General features: G+C 44.1%; 1 protein-coding gene across 2 annotated transcripts in view; it reads right to left on the reverse strand.

The window, feature by feature from the left end:
- Window positions 1-24,053, reverse strand: part of LOC147016757 (uncharacterized) — a 59,367-nt gene extending 35,314 nt beyond the window's left edge. Inside the window, exons 1-5 of one of the 2 annotated variants that reach the window (XM_085845727.1) lie at window positions 23,822-24,053; window positions 19,105-19,191; window positions 18,790-18,929; window positions 13,089-13,216; window positions 12,751-12,836 (exon numbers count right to left, since the gene is read on the reverse strand). In XM_085845727.1, the coding sequence (XP_085701853.1) occupies window positions 12,751-12,836; window positions 13,089-13,216; window positions 18,790-18,929; window positions 19,105-19,191; window positions 23,822-23,830 (450 nt within the window). In that variant the 5' untranslated portion in view covers window positions 23,831-24,053. Of the gene's footprint in view, window positions 1-12,750; window positions 12,837-13,088; window positions 13,217-18,789; window positions 18,930-19,104; window positions 19,192-23,530; window positions 23,748-23,821 lie in introns of those variants that run through there. The other variant, XM_085845726.1, reaches the window with a different exon arrangement.
- Between the last annotated feature and the right edge of the window lie 2,698 nt (window positions 24,054-26,751).

The raw sequence follows: 26,751 nt of genomic DNA on the forward strand, positions 1-26,751 counted from the left end.
AAGAAAAACTCGGTGTCAAGCATGTCCTCAACCATTTCTCGGACATGCATTTACCGATGTTGTTCAAACTTGGCCCACATTTAACGAATGATAGCTTACATAGGAACGTCAATTTTTTTATTTGAGAACTGATCGAAGATGGCCGACTGGTGGCCATTTTGTTAGTTAAATGTGTCCCCAACCATTTCTCAGGCATGCATTATCTGATTTTGTTCAAACGTGGCACAAGCACAGTACTGATAGCATACACGTGCCCCTCACTTTATTTTGCGATCTGATCAAAGATGGCTGACTGGAAGACAGGTAGCCATTTTAGTTGTACATAAAGGGCTGGTCTTGTACATAAATAAAAAGGTCTTCCTAGCCCTTTACCTCCGGACAACAAAATTACTAAAACAACCGGGGTTTTAACATTTTATGTCTTTTTTTTACTTGTTTTCTATGTTGCTGGCACAAATCTATCCCAGGAAAAATAAAATCCTCCATAAACAATATTCTTCCCTTTTCACAGGCCTTTCTGAATTCTCACAAACCACCTTTCCTGCTCTTTCCTCGTACGAGAAGCCCTATAAAGGCATCCTACACATATTTTACTCTGACCATAATCTCTTATCTATATCCACACAGAATCTTCTACATCAATTGCCTCCTTAATGTCATCCTTTTCTCTCAACACAATATTGTCTTTTACCCAGATTGCTGCACTCCCTCCTATTTTCTCTTTCCTATCAAACCTACACATACTGTAGCTTGCAAGTCCTTGTGGTGAATTAACGTGAATCGAGGGACATGACGCGGGATCACATGTTGTGCGTCTCGCGTATAAGGGGATGTCTCTGCGGCACGAGTGATTGTCCCCGGGGCATTGCTATTGACATCGGCTGTCCACTTGATGCTCGTTAACTGAAGGTGCTCATTGACTGGTGAGAATGGAGATTATATCGAACTCCGTGCTTACGCGGATTTAGTCTGCAATGGTTAACTGCACATGTATACGTTACTGCTTATGTACTCCTAGCTGAACCTGTATTTCCTGGTGTGCCCACAGAAGCGGCTCCAATCAAATGGAATAAAGCCTAAACTCTGAAGGTTCATCTCTCGCTTTCATTTCAATTTATTCCATTTAATTTTCTCGGCTCTCTCAACCAAAGATGGACAAGATCTACAAACCAGAGAGGTTCGACGCAGACCCGAACGCGACTGACGCAGAAATGAAATGGTCACATTGGTTCTGCTCCTTCTCACACTATCTGACCATCATCGCGGAGGGAGCTGACAAATTTGCCGCTCTCGTGAATCATGTCTCGCCCGGCGTGTACAGGCTCTTCTCGGGGTGCGACACTTACGAAGCAGCGATCGACGTGCTGCAGGCGCTCTACGTGAAGCCCAAGAACGAGGTATACATACGACATCTTCTCAACACACGCAAGCAAGCAGCCGGGGAGACAATCGATCAGTTCCTGCAAGCTCTGAATCAGCTGGGAAAAGACTGCAGCTTCCGGGCGGTAAGCGCCGAGGAACACCGAAAGGAAGCGACCCGGGAGGCATTCATCCAAGGACTCAGATCAGCCCACATACGGCAACGCTTACTAGAGAAAGCGCAACCCACTCTTGACAAGGTAGTCGATCAGGCTCGAGCGATGGATACGGCTCAGCAGCAATCTGAGTCATTTGGGACACCGATGCTGCTCATGAACGCTGCTACGATGGGAACCCAAGGAACCCCACTGGCACAGACACAGCCAGACATGAGGGATGGAGAAACACCCGAGGAGCCGGATACCCAGACCTCGTCAAACTCCTCAGCAACTGCTCCGGTTGGTAAATGCTTCTTTTGTGGGTACAAAGGCATCCTCGTCAAAAAATGTCCCGCCAGAGATGCCACATGCATGAATTGCGACAAGAAAGGGCATTATGCCAGGGTATGTAAATCTACTCTAAGGAGAAATAAACCCACTTCTGCGGCTCTCTACTCGCAAAATAAATTGACTGCAGCCTCCCCGGGGAATCTATCCAAGGCTATCATCAACGTACGAATTAACGGGCATATGGCTGAGGCACTGATTGATACCGGTAGCTCTGAAAGTTTCGTCAACAGCTCGCTAGTGAAGGGCAGGAAATGGGTAATCCACCCGACTGACAATACGGTATGCATGGCCGCCACCTCACTACAATCCCGCGTACGAGGGTACTGCAATGTTGAATTGGACGTAAAAGGGTACACGCATCGGGATGTAAAGGTGCTGGTGCTTCGTGATTTGTGCGCAGACGTAATTCTGGGTCATAATGTCCTCAAGCAGCACACGAGCGTCGAAATACCCTTTGGAGGAAGCAAGCCTCGTCCTAATTTTAAATGCGTTGACCACCGCGGAGGTGACGTCCCCCAGCTGTTCGCTAACTTGTCGCCGGTCTGCAAACCGATAGCGATCAAATCGCGGCGATATACCACTGCTGACATGAATTTCATCACTTCGGAAACCAAGCGATTACTGGAGGAGGGAATTATAGAACCGAGCGATTCGCCATGGCGCGCACAGGTGTTAGTAACCAGCAGTCAGAACCATAAGAAACGGATGGTTGTCGATTATTCCCAAACGGTCAATCGCTTCACCCAACTCGACGCCTACCCCTGCCGCGCATAGATGAGATGGTCGAACGCGTGGCCAATTATAAGGTATTCAGTACCATCGACTTGCGGCGCCTATCATCAAATTCCCATCCGAGAGGAAGACAAACCGTACACTGCATTCCAGGCAGGGGCGGCGCCTCTACCAGTTCAGAAGGATACCATTCGGTGTCACGAATGGAGTAGCTTGCTTCCAACGGGTTATGGACGACATCATCTCAGATGAAAACCTCGAAGACACTTTGTTTACGTGGATAATGTCACAGTGTGCGGTAGGGATCAGAGGGAACATGATAGGAATCTGGACAGATTCTTGAGCATTGCTGGAAAATATAATCTGACTCTCAACTACGAGAAATGCGTATTCTCGGCAAGGTCAATTGACCTTCTCGGCTACACAATAGCCGACGGCACAATTAAGCCTGATCCTGAGCGATTGCGCCCGCTCCGTGAGCTTCCACCACCTCAGGACTTGCAAACAATGCGCCGGGTGATCGGGATGTTCGCTTACTATGCAAGATGGATTTCGCAATACTCCGAGAAAATACATCCCCTAGTGCATTGCAAAACTTTCCACCAGATGCCGCTGTCGTAAAAGCTTTCCACAATCTCAAGGATGATATCAGTAAGTCCGTGGTTTTATCGATCGACAGCTCGGTGCCCTTCGTGGTGGAGACCGACGCTTCAAATCACGCCATAGCTGCTACACTTAATCAGTCTGGGCGGCCGGTCGCGTTCTTCTCGAGAACTCTCTCTAGAAGCGAGCAGAGACACTCGGCAATAGAGAAGGAGGCGTACGCCATCGTCGAAGCGCTGCGTAAATGGAGACATTATTTACTGGGAAACCACTTCACGCTCGTTACGGACCAACGATCCGTGGCTTTCATGTTTGATGGGAAAAATAACGGGAAAATTAAGAATGAAAAAATTATGAGATGGCGGATAGACCTAGCTTGCTACAGGTACGACATTGTTTACCGGCCCGGGAAAGAAAACCCTGCTGCAGATACCTTCTCCCGGGTCTACAGTTCGGCAACAATCAGTCAGGCTTTGCAAGACCTCCATGTGTCTCTGTGCCACCCAGGGGTAACCAGGATGGCACATTTCGTACGCAGACAAAATCTTCCCTATTCTGTTGAAGATATTAAACAAATGAATGCTTCATGCCCTGTTTGTGCTGAACTAAAACCCAGATTCTATGGCGCGGCTTCTGGCAGACTGATCAAGGCTACTTCCCCTTCGAGAGACTAAACATCGACTTCAAAGGGCCCCTACCGACCGAAACAGACAACAGATACATATTCACCGTTGTTGATGAATATTCAAGGTTCCCTTTCGCGTTTCCGTGCTCGGATATGACCTCGGGCACTGTCGTGAAATGTCTCTCTGACCTCTTCGCTATGTTTGGGAGACCTTCGTACATACATTCAGACAGAGGGCCGTGTTTCATGTCGGCCGGGCTAAAACAATTCCTATTAGAGCACGGCATAGCAACTAGTCGAACGACGGGTTACAACCCACAGGGAAACGGGCAGGTGGAACGGTATAATGGAGTAATTTGGAAAGCCGTAACTCTGGCGCTGAAATCGAGAGGACTGGGCCCCGAGCGATGGGAGGTTACTCTTCCTGACGCTCTGAATTCCATACGCTCTTTGCTCTGCACGTCCACAAATGCCACTCCTCACGAACGTATGTTTACTCACCAACGACGTTATGTTGACGGTCAAACGGTGCCCAACTGGCTGACCCACCCCGGAACAGTGTTCATGAAACGCCCGGTACGACAAAGCAAGTATGAACCCCTGGTGGAGGGGGTCGAACTCATTGACACTAATCCAGAGTATGCTCATGTCAGGCTCCCGGATGGCAGGGAGACCACTGTGTCGGTTCGCCATCTGGCTCCCTCAGGTACTCCTCCCGCCGGTACACCACCTTCTGGCACTCCTCCTTCTGACATTTCCCCCAGGAACTCCGCCAGGCGACGGGGCTGCCGCCGCGTTCCACCCGAGAGCGATCGAGGAGTCATCCCCGGCACAAGTCGAGGCTCACCAAGAGGATCGGGAGTCTCCCTCAAGTGAAACTGCCGTTTACTCCCGGAGAGGTCGACGAATAAGGCCCCCTCGACGACTCAATCTGTAAAGGGGATTATCGGCATTCTCGCTGCTCATGCTCCTATATGCCCATTATATCATATACCGATGCTCATTTCCATGCTCCTACAACTCAAAATAATCACTGCTTGGCATGTATGCTTCTGTAGATCTATTAGTCCGCGTTGCTTGAAATGTATACTCCTATAGTGCTAAAGCAATCATGGTGTGTAAGATGGGCCCCTAGTTACATTTTAAAGGTGGGGAGAATGTGGTGAATTAACGTGAATCGAGGGACATGACGCGGGATCACATGTTGTGCGTCTCGCGTATAAGGGGATGTCTCTGCGGCACGAGTGATTGTCCCCGGGGCATTGCTATTGACATCGGCTGTCCACTTGATGCTCGTTAACTGAAGGTGCTCATTGACTGGTGAGAATGGAGATTATATCGAACTCCGTGCTTACGCGGATTTAGTCTGCAATGGTTAACTGCACATGTATACGTTACTGCTTATGTACTCCTAGCTGAACCTGTATTTCCTGGTGTGCCCACAGAAGCGGCTCCAATCAAATGGAATAAAGCCTAAACTCTGAAGGTTCATCTCTCGCTTTCATTTCAGTCCTGTCTTCTAATTTGACTCCTCTTTAAACCAAAACTATGTCCTACTCTTCATTATCTACTTTAGCTTCAAGCTCTTGGCATTAGTATGGAATATTTTTTATGGACCCAGATCGTACTTTTTTGGAAAACTCCGAGAGGTACGGGTCCCTTATCGGACCGTGAAGTGTCAATATTTCTACCACGTGGTACAGGGTTATTTGCCAATTTTCAAAATACCTAGATATCCACGTGGCAATTTACCGAGTCTCCACACCCTCGACAGCAACCGTGCGGAACGAGCCACTCGTGCATTCGAACCGCGTATGACCCGAGCGGACAGTCACCAAAGTCCCGTCGGTCCAAATTGTCCCCTTACGGCGGCAGAATGGCCTTGCTAATTTTCCAACACGCAGCATGCGAAGCCAATGGAGGAAAGGACACAAACGAGCTGATACATTTCACAAATGGGGATATTTATGAACAATAGGGAAATGAGGGGAGCACGTAAGAGCAGAGTTATCCAAATATAGAAGGCACGTATGTACAGCACGGCACTTATACAATTTCCTACTGATTGGACTGGCACCACACACACACACACACACACACACACACACACACACACACACACACACACACACACACACACACACACACACACACACACACACACACACACACACACACCAGAATTGAACCAAAATGGTCTTTATTGAGGCCTCCCGCTCGGATGGAAAGGACGAGCTGAAGACCATAACCTGCCTCGGACCTGCCCACCTCGTGTGGTCTTCGAGATCTTGGGGGGGGGGGACAGGACTCGAACCCGCAACCACGACCGTCTGCAGGGCCCTCGTCAACAACCACTCACTGGCCCTGGATGCCAGGTTAGAAACTGCCTGGACTGAAATGTCCTCTCCCTCCAGGGATGTCTCACACACGATCCTCCGAACTCGCGAATGCTCCTGCCACGAGCACACCGTCTCTCCCTCTCCTTCGTCCAGACCCCCCTCCTTTTTGTGCTCAGGCATGAGAGACCTCCTTTTTTCGCCACTCGTCTCCTCATTGGATGGTCCGTTCTCAGACGACTCGTCACGGCTTCCCGATTGGCCGCGGTCGAACACTCTATCTGGCTAAGGCGGAGCCAGTCTGAGGTGCTGAGGTTGCTGGCTGGACAAGGGGCATGCCCCTGCCCTTCTGGGCGGAGTCTCAATCTGATGTGATGGAAATCTCTGCCCCCGTACGTGATTGAACACACGAAGACAATGGCATCGAGCAGAGCGAGGGGAAGATGACGCTGGCGTTGATGGTGGTGTAAAAATAAAAGAAAATAAAAGTAACTCACAACGCAAGTACATTAATTCACCCATTAGACTAGGGAAAGGGAGCAATCTATCCACATTCACAAATCAAAATAACTGAGCTAGAGGAACCTGAATGTCTGTGTGCTCATGGCTTCCAGATTCGCAACAATATATACACACATACGAGGCCCTGCGAGGAGGAGTGATGGAAGCGACATTTTATAATGATATGATGATGATAGGCTCGGATGATAGGGTAAGAGTTAAAATAGTGCAAAATGGCATTAACTCCAAAATGGCCGATGTGTCCCTTACATCACTCATCCTCGCGACGCCTGATGTGTGTGTGTATATATATATATATATATATATATATATATATATATATATATATATATATATATATATATATATATATATATATATATATATATATATACATATATATATATATATATATATATATATATATATATATATATATATATATATATATATATATATATGTATATATATATATATGTATATATATGTATACATAAATGTAAATGTATACATGCATATTTTTTTTATTTATGTATATGTATCTTCTTCTTCTTTCGGCTGCTCCCGTTCAGGGTCGCCACAGCAGATCATCCGTATGATCCGCATAGTGATTTGGCACATGTTTTACGCCGGATGCCCTTCCTGACGCAACCCTGGGCGCCTCTTACAACACAGGGATATGGTACACCTATTTTAACCGGGGTATACACCGGCCCAGTACACTGGTACTCATTTTGCCGACCTCAGAAGGATGACAGGCTGAGTCAACCCCTGGTGTATTAATTCAGTGGCCCAACAGGGCTTGAACTCAGGACCTTTTGGATCCCAAGCCGCTGCCCAAACCACTGCGCCAACACCAGGCTCATATATGTATGTATATATACATACACAGGGTGTCCCAAAAAATGTACTCGCTCTTTAAATGATAATAAATGCGTTGTTTATTGACTAAGAAACAAAATTAATGGTTAAATATATAAATGGATAAATGCATGTTTAAAAATGCTCAAACGGACGACAATCACGTTCCAAACACAGCCGATAACGCGGACCAATGGATTCAACAGCGTTACGAATCATTTCATTTGTAACTGCAAGACATTGTCTTTCAATTTCCTCTTTCAGCTCATCGACTGTTGCTGGTTTTGAGCTGTAAACCTTATCTTTGAGATATCCCCATAAAAAGAAGTCCATTGGAGTGAGGTCTGGGGAACGCGCAGGGAATTCAACACTACCTCTTCGCCCAATCCATCTGTTCGGAAACGTTGCTTCAAGATAGGCCCTTACATCACTGTGGTAGTGGGGAGGTGCTCCATCTTGCTGAAAGTAAATCTCTTCGTCACCAAATATCTCTTCAACACGTGGACCGACAGATTCCTGCAGCAAATTTAAGTAAACATCCCCAGTGACAGTTTGGTCAAAAAAGAATGGCCCTAGGATGCCCAATGCTGATATCCCACAGCAGACAGTAACCCCTGGTAAGTTTAAATGGTGTTCCATAGTAACATGCAGATTTTCAGGAGCCCAGTAGGTGCAATTGTGTCGGTTAATTGAGCCATTTAACGTGAAGCTGGCCTCATCGCTCCAAACAATTTTGGATGGAAATGCTGCATCTTCTTCGCATTTGCCCAGGTACCACTCACAAAATTCAGCTCACCGGTCAGGATCGTCTTCATTAAGAGTGTGGATTAATTTTGGAATGTAACTTTTCCAATAAATTCGCTTCAAAATGCGATGGGCGCTTGATTTTGGGATTCCTGTCTCACGAGGCATTTGTCGTACAGATTTCCGTGGGGATCGGTGGAGGGTTTCCAGCAATTGATTTTCCTTTGCGGGGGTGGTTGATAACCGTGGTCTTCCTGAACGCCCCTTATATACGTCATGCACAGTTCCATCTGTTTCAAACTTATCTCGGATGCGAGCAATGGTACGTCGCATTGGTGGATCTTTGTGAAAATGTCTTCTAAATTGTCTTTGCACTTTCATGATGTTTTCGTGCTTCCAGTAGCACTTTACGATAAACTTTCTTTCTTCAAAACCTAGTCGTACTTCTGCCATTATTATGGTCAATTTGATCTGAAAATAAATGAAAAATTCAATGAGTTATGAGGAGCCAAAATGTGAGTACATTTTTTTTGGGACACCCTGTATATATATATATATATATATATATATATATATATATATATATATATATATATATATATATATATATATATATATATATATATATACATCCATATAAAAATATGTACATATATATGTATATATATATATATATATATATATATATATATATATATGTATATATATATATATATACATATACACACACACATATATATTTTCTTCTTCTTCTTTCGGCTGCTCCCGTTAGGGGTCGCCACAGCGGATCAACCGTCTCCATTTCGCTCTATCCTCCACATCTTCCATTGACACTCCAACCACCCGCATGTCCGCCCTCACCGCATCCATGAACCTCTTCTTTGGCCTTCCTCTTCTCCTCCTGCCTGGCGGCACCATCCTCAGCATCCTTCTCCCGATATACTCCGCTTCCTTCCTGTGCACATGTCAAAACCATCTCAATCTCGCCTCTCTCACTTTGTTTCCAAACCGTCCTACCTGCGCTGTCCCTCTAATATACTCATTCCTTATCCTGTCAATCCTCGTCACTCCCAACGAGAATCGCAGCATCTTTAACTCTGCCACCTCCAGCTCCACTTCCTGTCTTTTTGTTAACGCCACCGCCTCCAAACCATACAACATAGCTGGTCTTACTACCATCTTATATACTTTCCCCTTCACTCTTGCAGCTACCCTTCTGTCACAAATCACTCCTGCAACTCTTCTCCACCCACTCCATCCTGCCTGCACTCTCTTTTTCACTTCTCTACAACACTCTCCGTTACTTTGGACAGTTGATCCCAAGTATTTAAACCCATCCATCTTCCCCACCTCAACTCCTTGCAACCGCACCATACCACCACCCTCCCTCTCATTTACGCACATGTACTCCGTCTTACTCCTAATGACTATCATTCCCCTTTTCTCCAGTGCGTACCTCCACCTCTCGAGGCTCGCCTCAGCCTGCTCCATACTCTCTCTACAGATCATGATGTCATCCGCGAACATCATAGTCCATGGAGACTCCAGTCTGATCTCGTCCGTCAACCTGTCCATCACCATTGCAAAGAGGAAAGGGCTCAGAGTTGATCATTGGTGCAATCCCACTTTAACCTTAAACCGGTCCGTCATTCCTACCGCACACCTCACCGCTGTCACATGTCCTCATACGTATCCTGCACGATCCTCACATACTTCTCCACCACTCCTGACTTCCTCATACAATGCCACAACTCCTCTCTTGGCACCCCATCATAAGCTTTCTCTAAATCCACAAACACACAATGTAACTCCTTCTGGCCTTCCCTATACTTCTCCATCAACATTCTCAAATCAAACATCGCATCAGTGGTGCTCTTTCCTGGCATAACCCATATTGCTGCTCACAAATCGTCACCTCTCCTCTCAACCTAGCTTCCACAACTCTTTCCCACAACTTCGTGGTGTGGCTTAACAACTTTATCCCTCTGTAATTTCAACAGCTCTGCACATCACCCTTGTTCTTGAAAATCGGAACCAGTACACTTGATCTCCACTACTCCGGCATTCTCTCACTTTCCAAGATTTTATTAAACAAACAGGATAACAACCCCACTGCCATCTCTCCTAAGCACTTTCATGCCTCCACTGGTATATCATCTGGGCCAACTGCCTTTCTACTTTTCATCCTCTTCATAGCAGTCCTCACTTCATCCTTACTGATCCACCCCACTTCCTGATTCACTATCTCCACCTTCTCTCTCTCATTTTCTTCATTCATCAGCTCCTCAAAGTACTCCATCCACCTTCTCAACACACTCTCTTCGCTGTTCAGCACATTCCCATTTGCATCCTTTATCACCCTAACCTGCAGCACATCCTTCCCAGCTCGGTCCCTCTGTCTTGCCAATCGGTATAAATCCTTTTCCCCTTCCTTTGTATCCAACTTCTCATACAACTCATCATATGCCTATTTCTTAGCCTTTGCCACCTCTCTCTTTGCCTTTCGTCGCCACTCCTTGTACTCTTGCCTACTTTCTTCATCTCTCTGACTATCCCACTTCTTTTTCGCCAACCCCTTCTTCCTTATACTTTCCTGTACTTCCTCGTTCCACCACCAAGTCTCCTTATCTTCCTTCCTCTGTCCAGATGTCACACCAAGTACCTTCCGAGCTATCTCCCTCACCACTTCTGCTGTAGTTGCCCATCATCCCACCCATCTTTACCACCATCCAACACAAGTCTCGCCTCCTCCCTAAATTCCACGCAACAGCCTTCCTCCTTCAGCTTCCACCATCTGGTCCTTGTTTCAGCCCTCACTCTCTTCCTCAACCTCACCTCCAAAATCATCCTATAGACCACCAATCGATGCTGTCGAGCTACACTCTCCCCTACCACCACCTTACAGTCTCTTATCTCTTTCAGGTTGCATCTCCTGCTTAAGATGTAATCCACCTGTGTGCACTTTCCTCCACTCTTGTATGTCACCCTGTGTTCCTCCTTCTTCTTGAAATACGTATTTGCCACCACCATTTCCATTCTTTTTGCAAACTCTACCACCATTTGCCCTTCCACATTTCTCTTGTTGAGACTGTACAGACCCATCACCTCCTCATCCTCCATATTCCCTTCCCCAAAATGCCCATTGAAATCTGCTCCAATTACCACTCTTTCATCCTTGGATACATTCTCCACCACTTCATCTAACTCACTCCAAAAATCTTCTTTATACTCCATCTCACACCCCATATGCGGGGCATATGCACTGATGACATTCATCACCCCTTCAATTTCCAACTTCACACTCGGCACTCGGTCAGACACTCTCCTTACCTCCAATACCCTCTTGACATAATCTTCCTTCAGGATTACCCCGACACCATTTCTCCTTCCATCCACACCATGGTAGAACAGTTTGAAACCACCTCCAATGCTCCTAGCCTTGCTCCCCATCCACTTGGTCTCTTGTACACACAGTATGTCCACCTTTCTTCTCTCCATCATATCAGCCAACTCGCGCCCTTTGCCAGTCATCGTCCCAACATTCACCCAGCAGTAGCACAATTTCCACTGGTACCCTGCTGACCACCGGTGCCGGTGGTGGTCGTTGGTAACCCGGGCCTCGACTGATCCGGTATGGAAATTAGTTTTGTTGTCCGCATCATGATTTGGCAAAGCTTTTTACGCCGGATACCCTTCCTGATGCAACCCTGGTCGCCTCTTACGACACACAGGGATATGGTACACCTATTTTAACCGGGGCATACACCGGCCCAGTACACTGGTACTCACTTCGCCGACCTCGGAAGGATGACAGGCTGAGTCAACCCCCTGGTGTATTAATTCAGTGGCACAACGGGGCTTGAACTCAGGACCGTTTGGATCCCAAGCCACTGCCCTAACCACTGCGCCAACAGCAGGATATATACATACATACATACATATATATATATATATATATATATATATATATATATATATATATATATATATATATATATATATATATATATATATATATATGTACACAGTGCCGAAAGAAAGTTCACACCTTTAAAAAGTTTCACCCTTTCTTGCCTTATAACCTGGAATTAAATTGCATTAAATCAGACTTTTTCCACCTTTATTTATACATCGTCACCCACAACTTCCAAGTGAAAAAAATTCTGTAAATTTCAGAAAATTCATGAAAAATATAAAACCAGAATATCTTGGTCAGTTTAGTCACTTTAGTGTCAATCACACTCACCTCATCCTGACCGCCCACCCCCAATCACACTTGCAGCACTCTCACTGCCGTCTGCATGAGATGCAACCCCACTGTCACCACCACACTCACAACACGTGCCCACTACTGACAGTACCCACCATACATGCCACCTCAATGTTTTGATTCATCCAGTGGTATCTATCCCAAGCATTTGTGATATCATAAGTGCATTGTCAGAGCCACAGGCAATGTAAGATGTGCATAAAACCTGACCTGAAGAAGCTTCTCTGTAAGGCGAAGGTCCTCTTTTTCAGAAGCTATGTTAATCACCCCATACATTTTCATTTTACTGTATTCCGCTGCCAAAACAAAGTACATATGTCAAGAAAAATAAGCATCAAAACAAAAGTCATCAGCAAAAGATGTGCAAATCCAGTATCAACATTGAATTTTCATTGAAACATATTTCACCAGAATACATGGCACGAGATAACGTTTCAATAAAAAAAATTCTCAGATTATGTGATATTCCTAAACAAAGTAGCACAAAAGCATTATATATCATTTTTCTCGATTTTTCAACTTTGTAGATTTTTCAACTTTGTAGATACCTTGTAAATTTTTCAACTCCTCCTCACTGGACATGTTCGAAAGTCGACACTCTGTAATTTGAGCTCTTAACTGCATATTACGTTGGTGAATAAGTCCTTGAGACAACATTAATTTGTCATTGAGTTCCCTGTAACACGAAATCATGTCATATATTTTTAAAGTCATTGCACAAACATTTCAGTAACGTTTTAGTTTGAAGTCCATTATATTATTAGTGACATTGGTTGGTCGTGAGTGATTATAATGATAATGATTGAATAATAATGCAATGAAGAATTATGGGATTTTGATGCAAAATTACTCCTTACTGTATTTGACAATTCCAATGTGGTTAATGCAAGAGGAAAACTTGTGGCAGGTACCGAATATTTGCAGTTCAGTGCTTTACAAAACTTATTGTAGCTTATTCAATAGTATGATGGTGAAGATACTATTTAAAGGATTGTTTTAAGTCAACATTTACAGAGGAAAGAGTGATGAGCATCTTGTAACAGGAATGCAAGAATTCTGTTTCACATTGTGAATTGTATCCAGTCCTCAGATTGGGAGTTGAGACTCGGTAATATAGTGGCCGGATGTGCTGTGCAACCTTACACTATGACCAGGCTGCAGGACATTGCGGCTGTCGCGCAGAAGTTGTGCAAGCTTTTCATTATCACCCAAACTCTTCCGAATATGTATTAAATAAATTGCAAGGAAAAATGCTTCATAATCCTTTGTGAGTATACACATTTTTTTGTTTTTCAACCAAAAAAAGTGCATGTGTGTGGGGGGAGGGGAGGTGAGGGGAGAGGGGAGAGCAGAAGCAAAAAATTCATCAGAATATTCCCATACATACAAGTCGGACGGTGCATCCTCAGTATGCTCACTGCAGGTTGTGTGACCTAAGACAATGGAGCTTACACTGGAACTGGTTGCTAGGCAATTCTAACACATGCCTCGTCCACCTCTTATTTTACAACTTTTGCTGTATTAATTTAAAAATTACTCCGGTTGTAAACGTTTTAATACAACGCTCATTTTCATCACCAATTATTGGTTTACTTCATTGAATATATAAAGCTCTTTCTAACCACTGACTTCCTGCTACATTCTACGTGGGCGAGAAAGCTGAGATATTGTATACTGATGAAACCTGAAGCCAATATTCCAGGGGAAAAAAAATCACAAAACCGTCAGAAAATTTCCACAAATAGAAGTCGGCCAGTGCAGCAGAGCAATGCTCATGGTGGATCACATGACCGAACACAATGGAGCTTCCACTCAAACTGGTTGCTCAGCAAATGTGTAACTTATCGTCCACGCACTTATAAAGTGTGTAACTTTATTACGTACACAGACGATACCGCCATTGTTGGGTGTCTTTCTGATCAATCATCCTTTGTATCATATCTTGATGAGAATGACATTAAATAAGTGGTGTGAGGACTTTTGTCTCACTCTGAACGTCCGTAAAACTAAAGAGATGATTTTGGATTTTAGAAAAGGTCACAATCACGAGTCTGTAACCATAAATAGTGGAAAGATGGAAAATGTTAACAAAATGATATACCAAGGCACTATTATTGATAACAAGCTCACTTTGATGAGAATACCAATGCTGTTAAATTAATCAACAGATTAATGCAATGATTGAATCTTCTCAGGAAATTAAATTGATTTGGTGGTCGCTCATGCTTGATGTGGATGTTGAGTAACTCCTTGCTGATCAGTGTATTGTCAAATAATTTGGTTTCTTGGTATAGTTATTTAAATGTGCGGAATAAGTCAAGACAACAAGTCAAGAATAAGCGGAATAAGTCAAGAGACCCATGTCTCAGATTTGGAGTTTCTGTGGACCAATTTATCACTAGGTAACCCAGAATTTTTTTAATACTGATCGGATGTAGCGTTCTGCATATGCAATTATGACATTATAACGAAGGCACCAATGACATCTTGAAAAAAAAAATCACACTTGTTCTCCATGTGGAGTACTTGCCATGTGCCAAGTATAAATTTTTTCCTTGCTGCGGTTTCAGAGATACAGAGGTCAAAAGTTTTTCTGTTTTCCAACATGGCTGCCACATCACATGAACTATAATGTCATAATTATCATTAAAACATTCTACATGAGTAGTTGTTTCTTTGGTGAAAATGTCGGGTCAATCCGACAAGCAGTTGCAGAGAAAAACACTCATGTTCTGTGCAGATAAACAAACAAAACCAAAAACAAACAAGAAAAAGAGCAATCAGAGATTGCAGAACCTCAGCAAGACTTATTTTTAGTGGTGTATTTTTATATTCAATATGGCTGCCAAAACCATGTGACATATGATGTCATATGTGTGAAACTTTTGTTCCTCATAGATAGATGGTCATATGTGTGAAGTTTCACTTCCATCTGTTCAGCCACTTCAGAGAAGAAGATATTTGAAGTTATCCTTTTTAAAACAACATGGCTGCCGAATCCCATGACCGATGATGTCATCAATTTTTTTTCTGCGTACCGTTTCATCCCCAGTTGACCCTATAAATGTTTCATACTGATCAGATGTAGCGTTCTACATACGCAATTATGACATCATAACGAAGGCACCTATGACATCATAAAAAAAAATCACACTCATTTGCCATGAGAAGTATTTGTCATGTGCGAAGTTAAATTCTTTTCGTTGTTATGGTTTCAGAGATACAGAAGTCCAAAGTTTTTCCATTTTTCCAATATGGATGCCACACCACATGACCTATGATGTCATAATTATCATTAAAACATTCTACATGAGTAATCACACCAATGCTGAAAATTTTGTCTCAATCCCACAAGCGGTTGCAGAGAAAAACATGAAAGTTCTGTGCGGACAAACAAACAGACAAACAATCAGACAAACAGGCAAACAGGACAGACAAACAAATGGACCCAAATGCAATTCCCTCTCTTTAGGCGAGGGTAACAAGAAAAAGAGAAATCAGAGATTGCAGACCCTCACCAGGACTTGTTTTATGTAGTGTATTTTGTGTGGCGTTTGTGTGCTGGTGTGTTATGCAATTAATCAGACATAATTAGAACTGCCACTTTAAAACTGCTGGCATAGATGACTGGGTACCAAGACATCCTGCTTTGATGCAACCCCGCTTTGATTGGACACCTGACCCTGACCCATGACGTTTTTCATTATTAATCAATTGAATTTAGAATGGGATTAAAATAAATTAAATTCAAGTCAAATGGAAGACCAAATAGGGACAGTCCTGCATTGGAATTATCAGAAGGAACCCGAACAAGCAAAAAGCAAAGATTAAGTCATCAGGAGGAACCTGGATAGGATTCGCATTTCAGTTGCTACTCCTCTACACTCAAACCCATCCAGGCACAGCTAAGTGAGCCTTATTCAAAATAATAATAATAGTAAATCAAAAAAACAAAAAGATCCCAGATCAAAAAACATAAACAATTCTGGCTGCCAGACCATGTGTCCAATGAAGTTGAAATTTAAAACGTGTATTCCGCATCACTTCTAGATCATAATTGTAAAGTTTCATGTCAATTGATTAAGCATTTCCAGAGAAAACATTATGTAATATTTTCTTCAATCCAATATAGCTGCCAAGCCATGTGGCCTCTCAATTATTCCTTAACAAACTTGTACACACAAGGCTTGGGGAACATTTGTGTGAAGTTTCCCCTCAATTTGTCCAGCCGTTCTGGAGAAAATTTTGATAGGTTTTTCGGGTAAATCCAATATAGTGCCAAACCATGTGACCTATGATGTCATATGTGTGAAGCTTTTGTTCCTCATGGATAGGCGGCAATAGGTGTAATGTTTCGCCTCGATCGTTCAGCCACTTCAGAGAAGGTTTTCAAAGGTTTTTAAAAAATTTTTTAAACAATATGGCTGCCGAATCATGTGACCGATGACATCATCAAAAAAATTTCTGGAGACCATTTAATCCCGAGATGACCATCAAAATTTTCCTACTGATCAGATGTAGCATTCGACATGTGCAATTATGACGTCATAATGAAGGCACCTATGATGGCATTAAAAAAAAAAAATCATACTTATTCCCCATTAGGAGAACTTGCCATGTGCCAAGTTTCAATTTTTTCCTTGGTGCGGTTTCAGAGATAAAGAGGTCCAAAATTTTTCCATTTTTCTAACATGGCTGCCACACCACATGACCTTTGACATCATAATTATGACTAAATCATTCTACATGGATAGTCACACCTATGGTGAAAATTTCCTTCAGTGAGGGAAACAAACATACATGAACACACAAACAAACACGGGTCCATTAATTATTGCAAGGATTCCTTTTGACGTTTTATGTTTCGACATGATGTTTTGAATTTACTGTGTCACTGAAGAGGAATTTCCCTGGATATGGGACAATGAAGATAATTAATCAATTATTATTATTATTATTATTATTATTATTATTATTATTATTATTATTATTATTAGGCAATGCCAGCACACACCTCTTCTGTTTCTTATTTTACAACTTTTGCTGTTTTTACATTATAAAAATTGCAACTGCAAACTTTTACATAAAGAGCTCATGCAATACCCCACAAAAATAGAAAATAAAACTAAATTTCATTTCTGTAAAATGCCAACAGGATCGGGTTAGAACAGCACCCAGCCAATGCCGGGTACCCCTGCTAGCCAAATATATAAATCTTATTACCTCCACCACTGAAGATGGACGGAAGTTAAGTTTTCACCCCTGTCTGTCTGTCTGTGAGCAGGAGGATATCTAAAAAAGTGAAGGGCAGAGTCAGACGAAACTTTGTGGACAGTTTGAGTGTGTGAGAAGGACAAATTGATTAGATTTTGGTGAATATTCAGATCTGGATACTAGAATTTTTTTAATTTCCAAAGTCATTCTTCACCATTGAGAGGTGGGCCAATAACGATATAGAGCACGATAGCTCAAAAAGTTGTGGACAGGTTATGACAAAACTTGGTAGATGAGTTGCGTATGTGATAACAACAAGCTGATTCAATTTGGATTAAGGTCCGGATGCAGATCCAGCCTATCAGTGGGATACCAAACGTAAACTGTTCAGCCTGGCGGAGGCATGCGCTCTACCGAATCATTCGAGTATATATTATGTATGCATATAGGATATACCCGAGTAGTTGCTTGCAGTCTGCAAACATGCCCCACTAGTTCCAAAATAAAATTCCAAACCTACCTAGTATGTCGAATTATTCTTGTTGAGAATTATTCTCCGTTTATTATTTGTTCTCCGCTTTCTGCATGCTCTACCAGTGTAGTAAATTTACAAGGGAGACAAAAACTTTTCATACACTTCTTACGGGAAGACAGGTGGGGGAGAGGAGGTTGGAGGGGTGTTAGTACATAAACGGAACAGAGAGATAGATCTCCATAAGAACAAAACTGTTTTTTCCTTTGGCATATGTTCTTTCATCTGGCTGCTGGACACCTTGAGATTCCAACTCCATGTTTAAAAATCTTGGCATCTTTTGGTCTCGTGCTGTTCGCACTTCACGCATATCCAACACCAACATACTAGGTGGTATATATTCTGTAAATACGATGTATTTTACAATCATATTGTCAATGCTAAAACATATGGACAACTTGTGAAAAACACAACAGCAAAGTTGGATCTTAGCAAATCACAAGGCCAATTGGTGAATCTACTTAAAAGGCATATGAAAGAGTTATCATTGTGTTATAACTTACCACTGGTCCCGGAGCATTTTTTCAATAACCTTCTCTTCCATTTTCCGTTCTGAAAGTTGATTACTTTCATCGTAAACTGGACTTGCAGAATGGTCTTGCCAAAAACTTTCCAAACAGCACAAATGTTTGTCCTCTTCCTCCTGCATCATAATTTGCATTTTAAATGACTTCGAAGTTTTAACTTGAATGATGCATGCACCAAAAGCAACACGAACACATTTACATTTATTTCAACCACAAATGTTAATTTCACATGAGAAAAACTAAGCAAGTAGATACAATATGATACAGGAAACACAAGTTTGGCTTGCTCACCATCCTGAGCAGGATGTCCAACTCGTCAATCTGTGTTGATAAGGACTTGCACTGCATAAGCAGCTCCAATGAAGTAGAATCATTGGCCTGCAAAAATAACGATTTTTTTTTTAAAGCATACTTTTTCATGTCAGGGATACTGGAACATACACTCACCTCACAATTTTACCTTTCTATATCTCAAAGTGTGTGTTGTTCGTTTTTATCTACATATGTGGATTTCAGAAGGTGGGATGGAGCACTCTCAGGTGTCAAAGTATCCAACTCACTTAGCATGTGTGTAAAGCCTGGTGTTGGCTTAGTGGTTAGGGTGGCGGCTTGGGATCCTAGGGTCCTGAGTTCAAGCCCTGTTGGCCACTGAATTAATACACCAGGAGGTTGACTCAGCCTGTCATCCTTCCGAGGTCAGAAAAATGAGTACCAGTGTACTGGTAAGGGGGAACACTGCACCAGCGGCATTGCTGTGTCCCAACCGAGAGAGAGAAAAAGAGAAAGAGAAAGAGAAAGAGAAAAAGAGAAAGAGAGAGAAAAAGAGAAAGAGAGAGAAAGAGAGAAAAATAAAAAAAAGAAAGAAAAAAAAAATAAAAAAAAGAGAAAGAGAGAAAGAGAGAAAGAGAGAAAGAGAGAAAGAACAGTGGCCTGCAAAAGTATTCACCCCCCTTCCAATGTTTTCACATTTTGTTGCCATCTGAGCTTATTTCATGATTCTTTCAAATCAAATTTAATAGATATAGTGTTCACAAAATAAGCCTGGTGTTGGCGCAGTGGTTAGGGCAGCGGCTTGGGATCCAAAAGGTCCTGAGTTCAAACCCCATTGGGCCACTGAATTAATACACCAGGGGGTTGACTCAGCCTGTCATCCTTCCGAGGTCGGCGAAATGAGTACCAGTATACTGGGCCGGTGTATACCCCGGTTAAATAGGTGTACCATATCCCTGTGTCGTAAGAGGCGACCAGGCTTGCGTCAGGAAGGGCATCCGGCGTAAAACATGTGCCAAATCACTATGCGGATCAGACGGTTGATCCGCTGTGGCGACCCCTAACGGGAGCAGCCGAAGGAAGAAGAAGAGGAGTGTTCACAAAATACTCTGAAGTGATAAAGCTAAAAAAATAAAATAAAATGCAGATAAAATGTGAATAAGTTAGATTAACAGAGAAAATCAGATGATTCTCAAATGCATAAGTATTCAAACCCTTTGCTCAATTCACCCAAAATCACTTCAGGAGAAAATTATTTGTTTGAAAGGTTGCAAAATAAGTGTAATAGGTTTCACCTGAATGTCGTCAGTGGTTTAACTTAAAATTCCAGCTCCCCCACATATCGAAAGGGTTTTAAGGTGAAACTAATTTGGTAAACCAACAAGGCAAACATGAAGACCAAGGAGTTTTCCAAAGATGTAAGACATGAGGTGGTGGAGAAGCACAGTTCAAGAGAGGGTTGTAAGAAAATTTCAGTCACTCATTATCCCTTTGAGTTTGGTGAAATCCATCATTAAGAACTGGAAGACGTATCATACCACCCAGACTCAACACAGACCAGGTCACCCATCCAAACTCAGCAGCCGGGCAAGCAGGAAACTGGTTCGGGATGTCCCTGTAAATCCAGTAATGACTTTGAAAGATATGCAAGGCTCTATGTCCGAGATGGGGGTCAGTGTTCATCAATCAACAACATCCCGTTCCTTTCACAAAGCTGGCCTCTATGGGCATCTCGCAAGAAAGAAGGCATCACTGAAAGAGACGCATCTAAAATCTCAAATGGAGTTTGTGAAAAAGCATATTAATGATATTGCAGGCACGTGGAGAAAAGTTTTATGATCATATGAGACAAAAACTTGAACAATTTGGTCTAAATTCAAAGCGTTACATCTGGCGTAAGCCGAACACTGCACATCACCCAGTCAACACCATCACTAACAGGTGTGTAAGTCCAGCCACAGCACACCAGAGCGGTGCCCTGACACCTCAATTCATCCGAGGCATAGCCTAGCTCCAAAATACTTTAAAAAAAAATCACACCCGTGTCTGAAGGAAGCGGTTTAGTTTGGCATTTTTAATATGAAATAGGCAAAGCCTAGAAACAAATGAAGCCCATGAGAAATACCCTTTAGAACCCTTTGGAATTACCCTTTAGAATTACCTTTTTAAACATTTTAGAATTACCCTTTAGAAGCAAACTTTAGAACCCTTTTGGAATTAACCTTTAGAAATACCCATGAAAATTATCCTTGAGAACATATTAGAATTACCTTTTAGAACTCTTTAGAAATGCCCTTTAGAACCCTTTGAACATGTATGGGCAACTGTGGTTCGCAAAAATGTGGTCAACTCGTAGAATATTTGATGGTATGTATTTTTTTTAGCTGGGTTACAATGTTTTACTGCATGAGTTTCTGGTGGAAAAATGGCTGGCTTTAAAGTTTTCATGTATTGAGTGTGAAGGATGGCAATGCAATTTTTGACTGATATAATGGGTCAATTGATGAGCTGAACAAGAAACTGCAGGGAAAAGGTAAAAAACATTTGCGGTCAAGCTCAAGTCATTCGAGAGTTCAAATCAAAACTCAATCAACTGCTGGTACAAGTCCAGAAACAGGATTTTACCCACTTTCCATACCTGGAAAGCTATCTGGAAAAGACTGAAGAGATCGATTTTGAATTGGAGAAGGATGTGTAGATTGGCACAGGAATTTGAGGCAAAAATTTTAACAGCGCTTCACTGACTACGGCAGCTTCAAACTGAGATTTCAGCACTTGAAAGATCCAATAGTTTCAGTATTGAAAAGTCATCCGAAGAACTTGTAAATTTAATTATCATGAAAAAGCGAGAGTTCGAGACTGACATGCTGCTTCTGAAGAGCCAGCAGTGATATCTGCAAATTCGCAATGAATCTGGCTGAAATGTGGCCAAACATCTTGGAAGATGAACAGTATCCTTCCCTGAAAGGCGTCGATGCCAAATTGTTCTCGATGTTCGGGTCGACGTAGCTGTGTGAGTCAACGTTTTCTTCTGTGACACAGATAAAGTCGAAGAACCGATCTCGCCTCGTTGATATGAACCTGGAAGCAGAACTAAGATGTGTATTGTGTTCAAATTTTGAGCCAGAGTTTCTTGAACTGTTGAGAGAAAAAAGAATGCCAAATCGTTCATTGAAATTTCACGCTTTTGTAATTTTGAAATTAAAAAAAAAACTTTTGCATTGTGTTTATAATTAACCTTGACTGTCATTAGAATCCTGAAATAAATGTATTTCGCGAAAATTTTTGTTGGCAGCTGATTAGTGCTGTGATGACGTTGCTGCGTCACTTCCACTTCTGGGTTTGTTCCATCGTCACTGCATAGGAGCCAAATGCTGCCAGGCAAAGAACAGATTGAATGAATGTTAGCATTTATAAACACTTCTATCACCATGACAACGTCTGTTGCGGTTGTTGCATATTGATCGTCTTACAAATGTTCCAATAAAAATTTTCATAAAGTTTCAATGACAGGTCGGAATCGTTTGACATAATAATTTTTGCACGGATTTCACCAGGAGAAATTTTTTTCTCTTTACTATTCCGCAGATGGCACCGTCGAATCGCATCCATTTATGCGGATTTAAACTCGTGATGTGATTGGTTGAGGGTGAAGCTGAGAAAGAAGCGAAGTTGAAAGAGATTCAGGGTGTATTCAGTTAGCAAGCAGCAAGCTAGCCATTCCTTATCAACGGGTTTTAATGGAGTGTTTTTGGTTGAGTGCTTAAGTCACTTGGCGAGCGCTCCACAAGAAACTTGGTAACAGAACACACTCCAGATAATGAAGCCTCTTGCTCCATACAAAAAACGTTCGTGCTGCCGAAGCTGTTTCTATGACAAGGGTTGACAATTATTACAATCATGGTCACGTCGACATTCCGACACAGGAATTTGAAATGTATTCAGGGTGCCGGTGATAGTTCGCATACTTCAGGAAGGACACCTTGGATTTTTAACGTCCACCAACAAACAATACCGGCAGACAGGCGACCGTTTAACGTCCATCCGAGGATACAACCACACATTGGTGGTCGTATGGCAGATTAGCTGCCGGGGTGGCTATCATTTCTTGAAGCGCGACTGTGTCGCTGATGCAGTGCCCCTCTACCAGGACACACACTGGAACTGGTACTCATTTCGCCGACCTCGGAAGGATGACAGGCTGAGTCAACCCCACCTGGCATTAATTCAGCGGCCGACGGGGCTTGAACTCAGGACCCGAGGATCCCAAGCCACCACCCTAACCACACATCGATTCATCAATGGGAAACACCAGCAGTTTACAGCTGGGTCTGGATTCGAACCCAGGCTGGACGGCTTAGAGGCAAGTTTGTGCATCTCCAGGAGTGTAGGATGTCCCGCCAGCTCACAATCATTCCAAAAACAATTCCATTAAAAAATAACTTACCTGATGTGACTTCAGATATTGCTTCCTTTTGATGAGAGTATCCATGTTGGGGGGGGGATACTCGTTGATATTGTGAAGTTGTTTTCGAGTGAAGTGATCGAGCGACTACATCCTAACATAAAATATTCAACAAAATGTCACGACGCGGGACGGATCAAAAAATGTCGAGACGTGGAAGTTTCCCATGGTTACTTGATGCGGATTTAAACTCGTCATATTATGATTGGCTGAGGGAGTAAAAGAGCTGAGGAGATTGCGTGCGCTGTGTACGAGCGCCACCGTGTGGCTCACCTTCGCCATGATCCAATCTTCTCGCGCTCCGTGAACCTTGGATCCTGTGGCAATCGACACGATCGACACGATCCTGTGGCAATCGATCTTTTCCCAACAAGGGCGAATCTTCTTCCTTCTCAAAATTTCCTCTTCTTCTTCTTTAACTATTCTTCTTCTTCTTCTAAGTAATCTCTACTTCTATTTCTTCTTCTTTTACTTAAATGTAATCTTCTTCTTCTTCTCTTCTGCAACGTATTCTTCTTCTTCTTATTCTGAAAATAATCTTCTTCTTCTGCTACGTAATCTTCTTCTTCTGAAATGTAATCTTAATTCAATAAAGTGCAGCACAGGACACAACTTGCAATGCTCGTTGACCACACATTTCAGGCCTTTTTATTTGCAGATGTTTCACAAACATTAAAATGGCACCAAGTATAATTTTTGCTTTTATCGAACTCATTAAGGCGATTACTCGTAGTTAATTAAAGAATGAAAAGTTCATCAACATTAAAAATAAAAATAAAAATAAAAAATTCTCTTCGATTTCTCTTCTGACTTCTGACATCAAGATTGGTGGTGATGAGGAAGTGAAGGGTGTGAACCCACCCGAGACTTCGATGAATCTGGCATCAAAGCACTGCCACACTGATTGACTCGTTGGCCTCATAGGTGGAGCATCCGCTCTGAGTCTGGGAGAATGGTGTTACAAACCCTTGCTGAGTTATACCATGAATACCTTTTTTTACAGCGCGGCGACATCGCGCTGTTATATAATTGGCTATTCTGTCCTGTGTTTTCTGTCACGTCTTCTGTCACACTGGTGGGCCGAGATTGCCGTGTGTATTGTGGGCCGAGATTGCCGTGTGTATTGTGGGCCGAGATTGCCGTGTGTATTGTGGGCGGAGATTGCCGTGTGTATTGTGGGCGGAGATTGCCGTGTGTATTGTGGGCCGAGATTGCCGTGTGTATTGTGGGCGGAGATTGCCGTGTGTATTGTGGGCGGAGATTGCCGGGTGAATTGTGGGCGGAGATTGCCGGGTTGATTGTGGGCGGAGATTGCCGGGTGTATTGTGGGCGGAGATTGCCGTGTGTATTGTGGGCGGAGATTGCCGGGTTGATTGTGGGCGGAGATTGCCGGGTGTATTGTGGGCGGAGATTGCCGGGTGGATTGTGGGCCGAGATTGCCGTGTGTATTGTGGGCCGAGATTGCCGTGTGTATTGTGGGCCGAGATTGCCGTGTGTATTGTGGGCGGAGATTGCCGTGTGTATTGTGGGCGGAGATTGCCGTGTGTATTGTGGGCCGAGATTGCCGTGTGTATTGTGGGCGGAGATTGCCGTGTGTATTGTGGGCGGAGATTGCCGGGTGAATTGTGGGCGGAGATTGCCGGGTTGATTGTGGGCGGAGATTGCCGGGTGTATTGTGGGCGGAGATTGCCGTGTGTATTGTGGGCGGAGATTGCCGGGTTGATTGTGGGCGGAGATTGCCGGGTGTATTGTGGGCGGAGATTGCCGGGTGGATTGTGGGCCGAGATTGCCGGGTGTATTGTGGGCCGAGATTGCCGGGTGTATTGTGGGCGGAGATTGCCGGGTGTATTGTGGGCCGAGATTGCCAGGCGGATTGTGGGCGGAGATTTCCGGGTGTATTGTGGGCAGAGATTGCCGGGTGAATTGTGGGCGGAGATTGCCGGGTGAATTGTGGGCGGAGATTGCCGGGTGAATTGTGGGCGGAGATTGCCGGGTGTATTGTGGGCGGAGATTGCCGGGCGGATTGTGGGCGGAGATTGCCGGGTGAATTGTGGGCGGAGATTGCCGGGTGAATTGTGGGCGGAGATTGCCGGGTGGATTGTGGGCGGAGATTGCCGGGTGTATTGTGGGCGGAGATTGCCGGGTGTATTATGGGCGGAGATTGCCGTGTGTATTGTGGGCGGAGATTGCCGGGTGTATTGTGGGCGGAGATTGCCGTGTGTATTGTGGGCGGAGATTGCCGTGTGTATTGTGGGCGGAGATTGCCGTGTGTATTGTGGGCGGAGATTGCCGTGTGTATTGTGGGCCGAGATTGCCGGGTGTATTGTGGGCGGAGATTGCCGTGTGTATTGTGGGCCGAGATTGCCGTGTGTATTGTGGGCCGAGATTGCCGTGTGTATTGTGGGCCGAGATTGCCGGGTGTATTGTGGGCGGAGATTGCCGGGTGGATTGTGGGCCGAGATTGCCGGGTTGATTGTGGGCGGAGATTGCCGGATGTATTGTGGGCCGAGATTGCCGGGTGTATTGTGGGCGGAGATTGCCGTGTGTATTGTGGGCCGAGATTGCCGGGTGTATTGTGGGCGGAGATTGCCGGGTGGATTGTGGGCGGAGATTGCCGGGTTGATTGTGGGCCAAGATTGCCGGGTTGATTGTGGGCGGAGATTGCCGGGTGTATTGTGGGCCGAGATTGCCGGGTGTATTGTGGGCGGAGATTGCCGGGTGGATTGTGGGCGGAGATTGCCGGGTGTATTGTGGGCCGAGATTGCCGGGTGTATTGTGGGCGGAGATTGCCGGGTGTATTGTGGGCCGAGATTGCCAGGTGGATTGTGGGCAGAGATTTCCGGGTGTATTGTGGGCGGAGATTGCCGGGTGAATTGTGGGCGGAGATTGCCGGGTGAATTGTGGGCGGAGATTGCCGGGTGAATTGTGGGCGGAGATTGCCGGGCGGATTGTGGGCGGAGATTGCCGGGTGGATTGTGGGCGGAGATTGCCGGGTGTATTGTGGGCGGAGATTGCCGGGTGAATTGTGGGCGGAGATTGCCGGGTGAATTGTGGGCGGAGATTGCCGGGTGAATTGTGGGCGGAGATTGCCGGGTGTATTGTGGGCGGAGATTGCCGGGTGAATTGTGGGCGGAGATTGCCGGGTGAATTGTGGGCGGAGATTGCCGGGTGAATTGTGGGCGGAGATTGCCGGGTGTATTGTG

This window comes from Eptatretus burgeri, chromosome 11 (assembly GCF_056783735.1).
Source record: "Eptatretus burgeri isolate ZD-2024b chromosome 11, Ebu_testis_v1, whole genome shotgun sequence".
Classification (NCBI taxonomy): domain Eukaryota; kingdom Metazoa; phylum Chordata; class Myxini; order Myxiniformes; family Myxinidae; genus Eptatretus; species Eptatretus burgeri.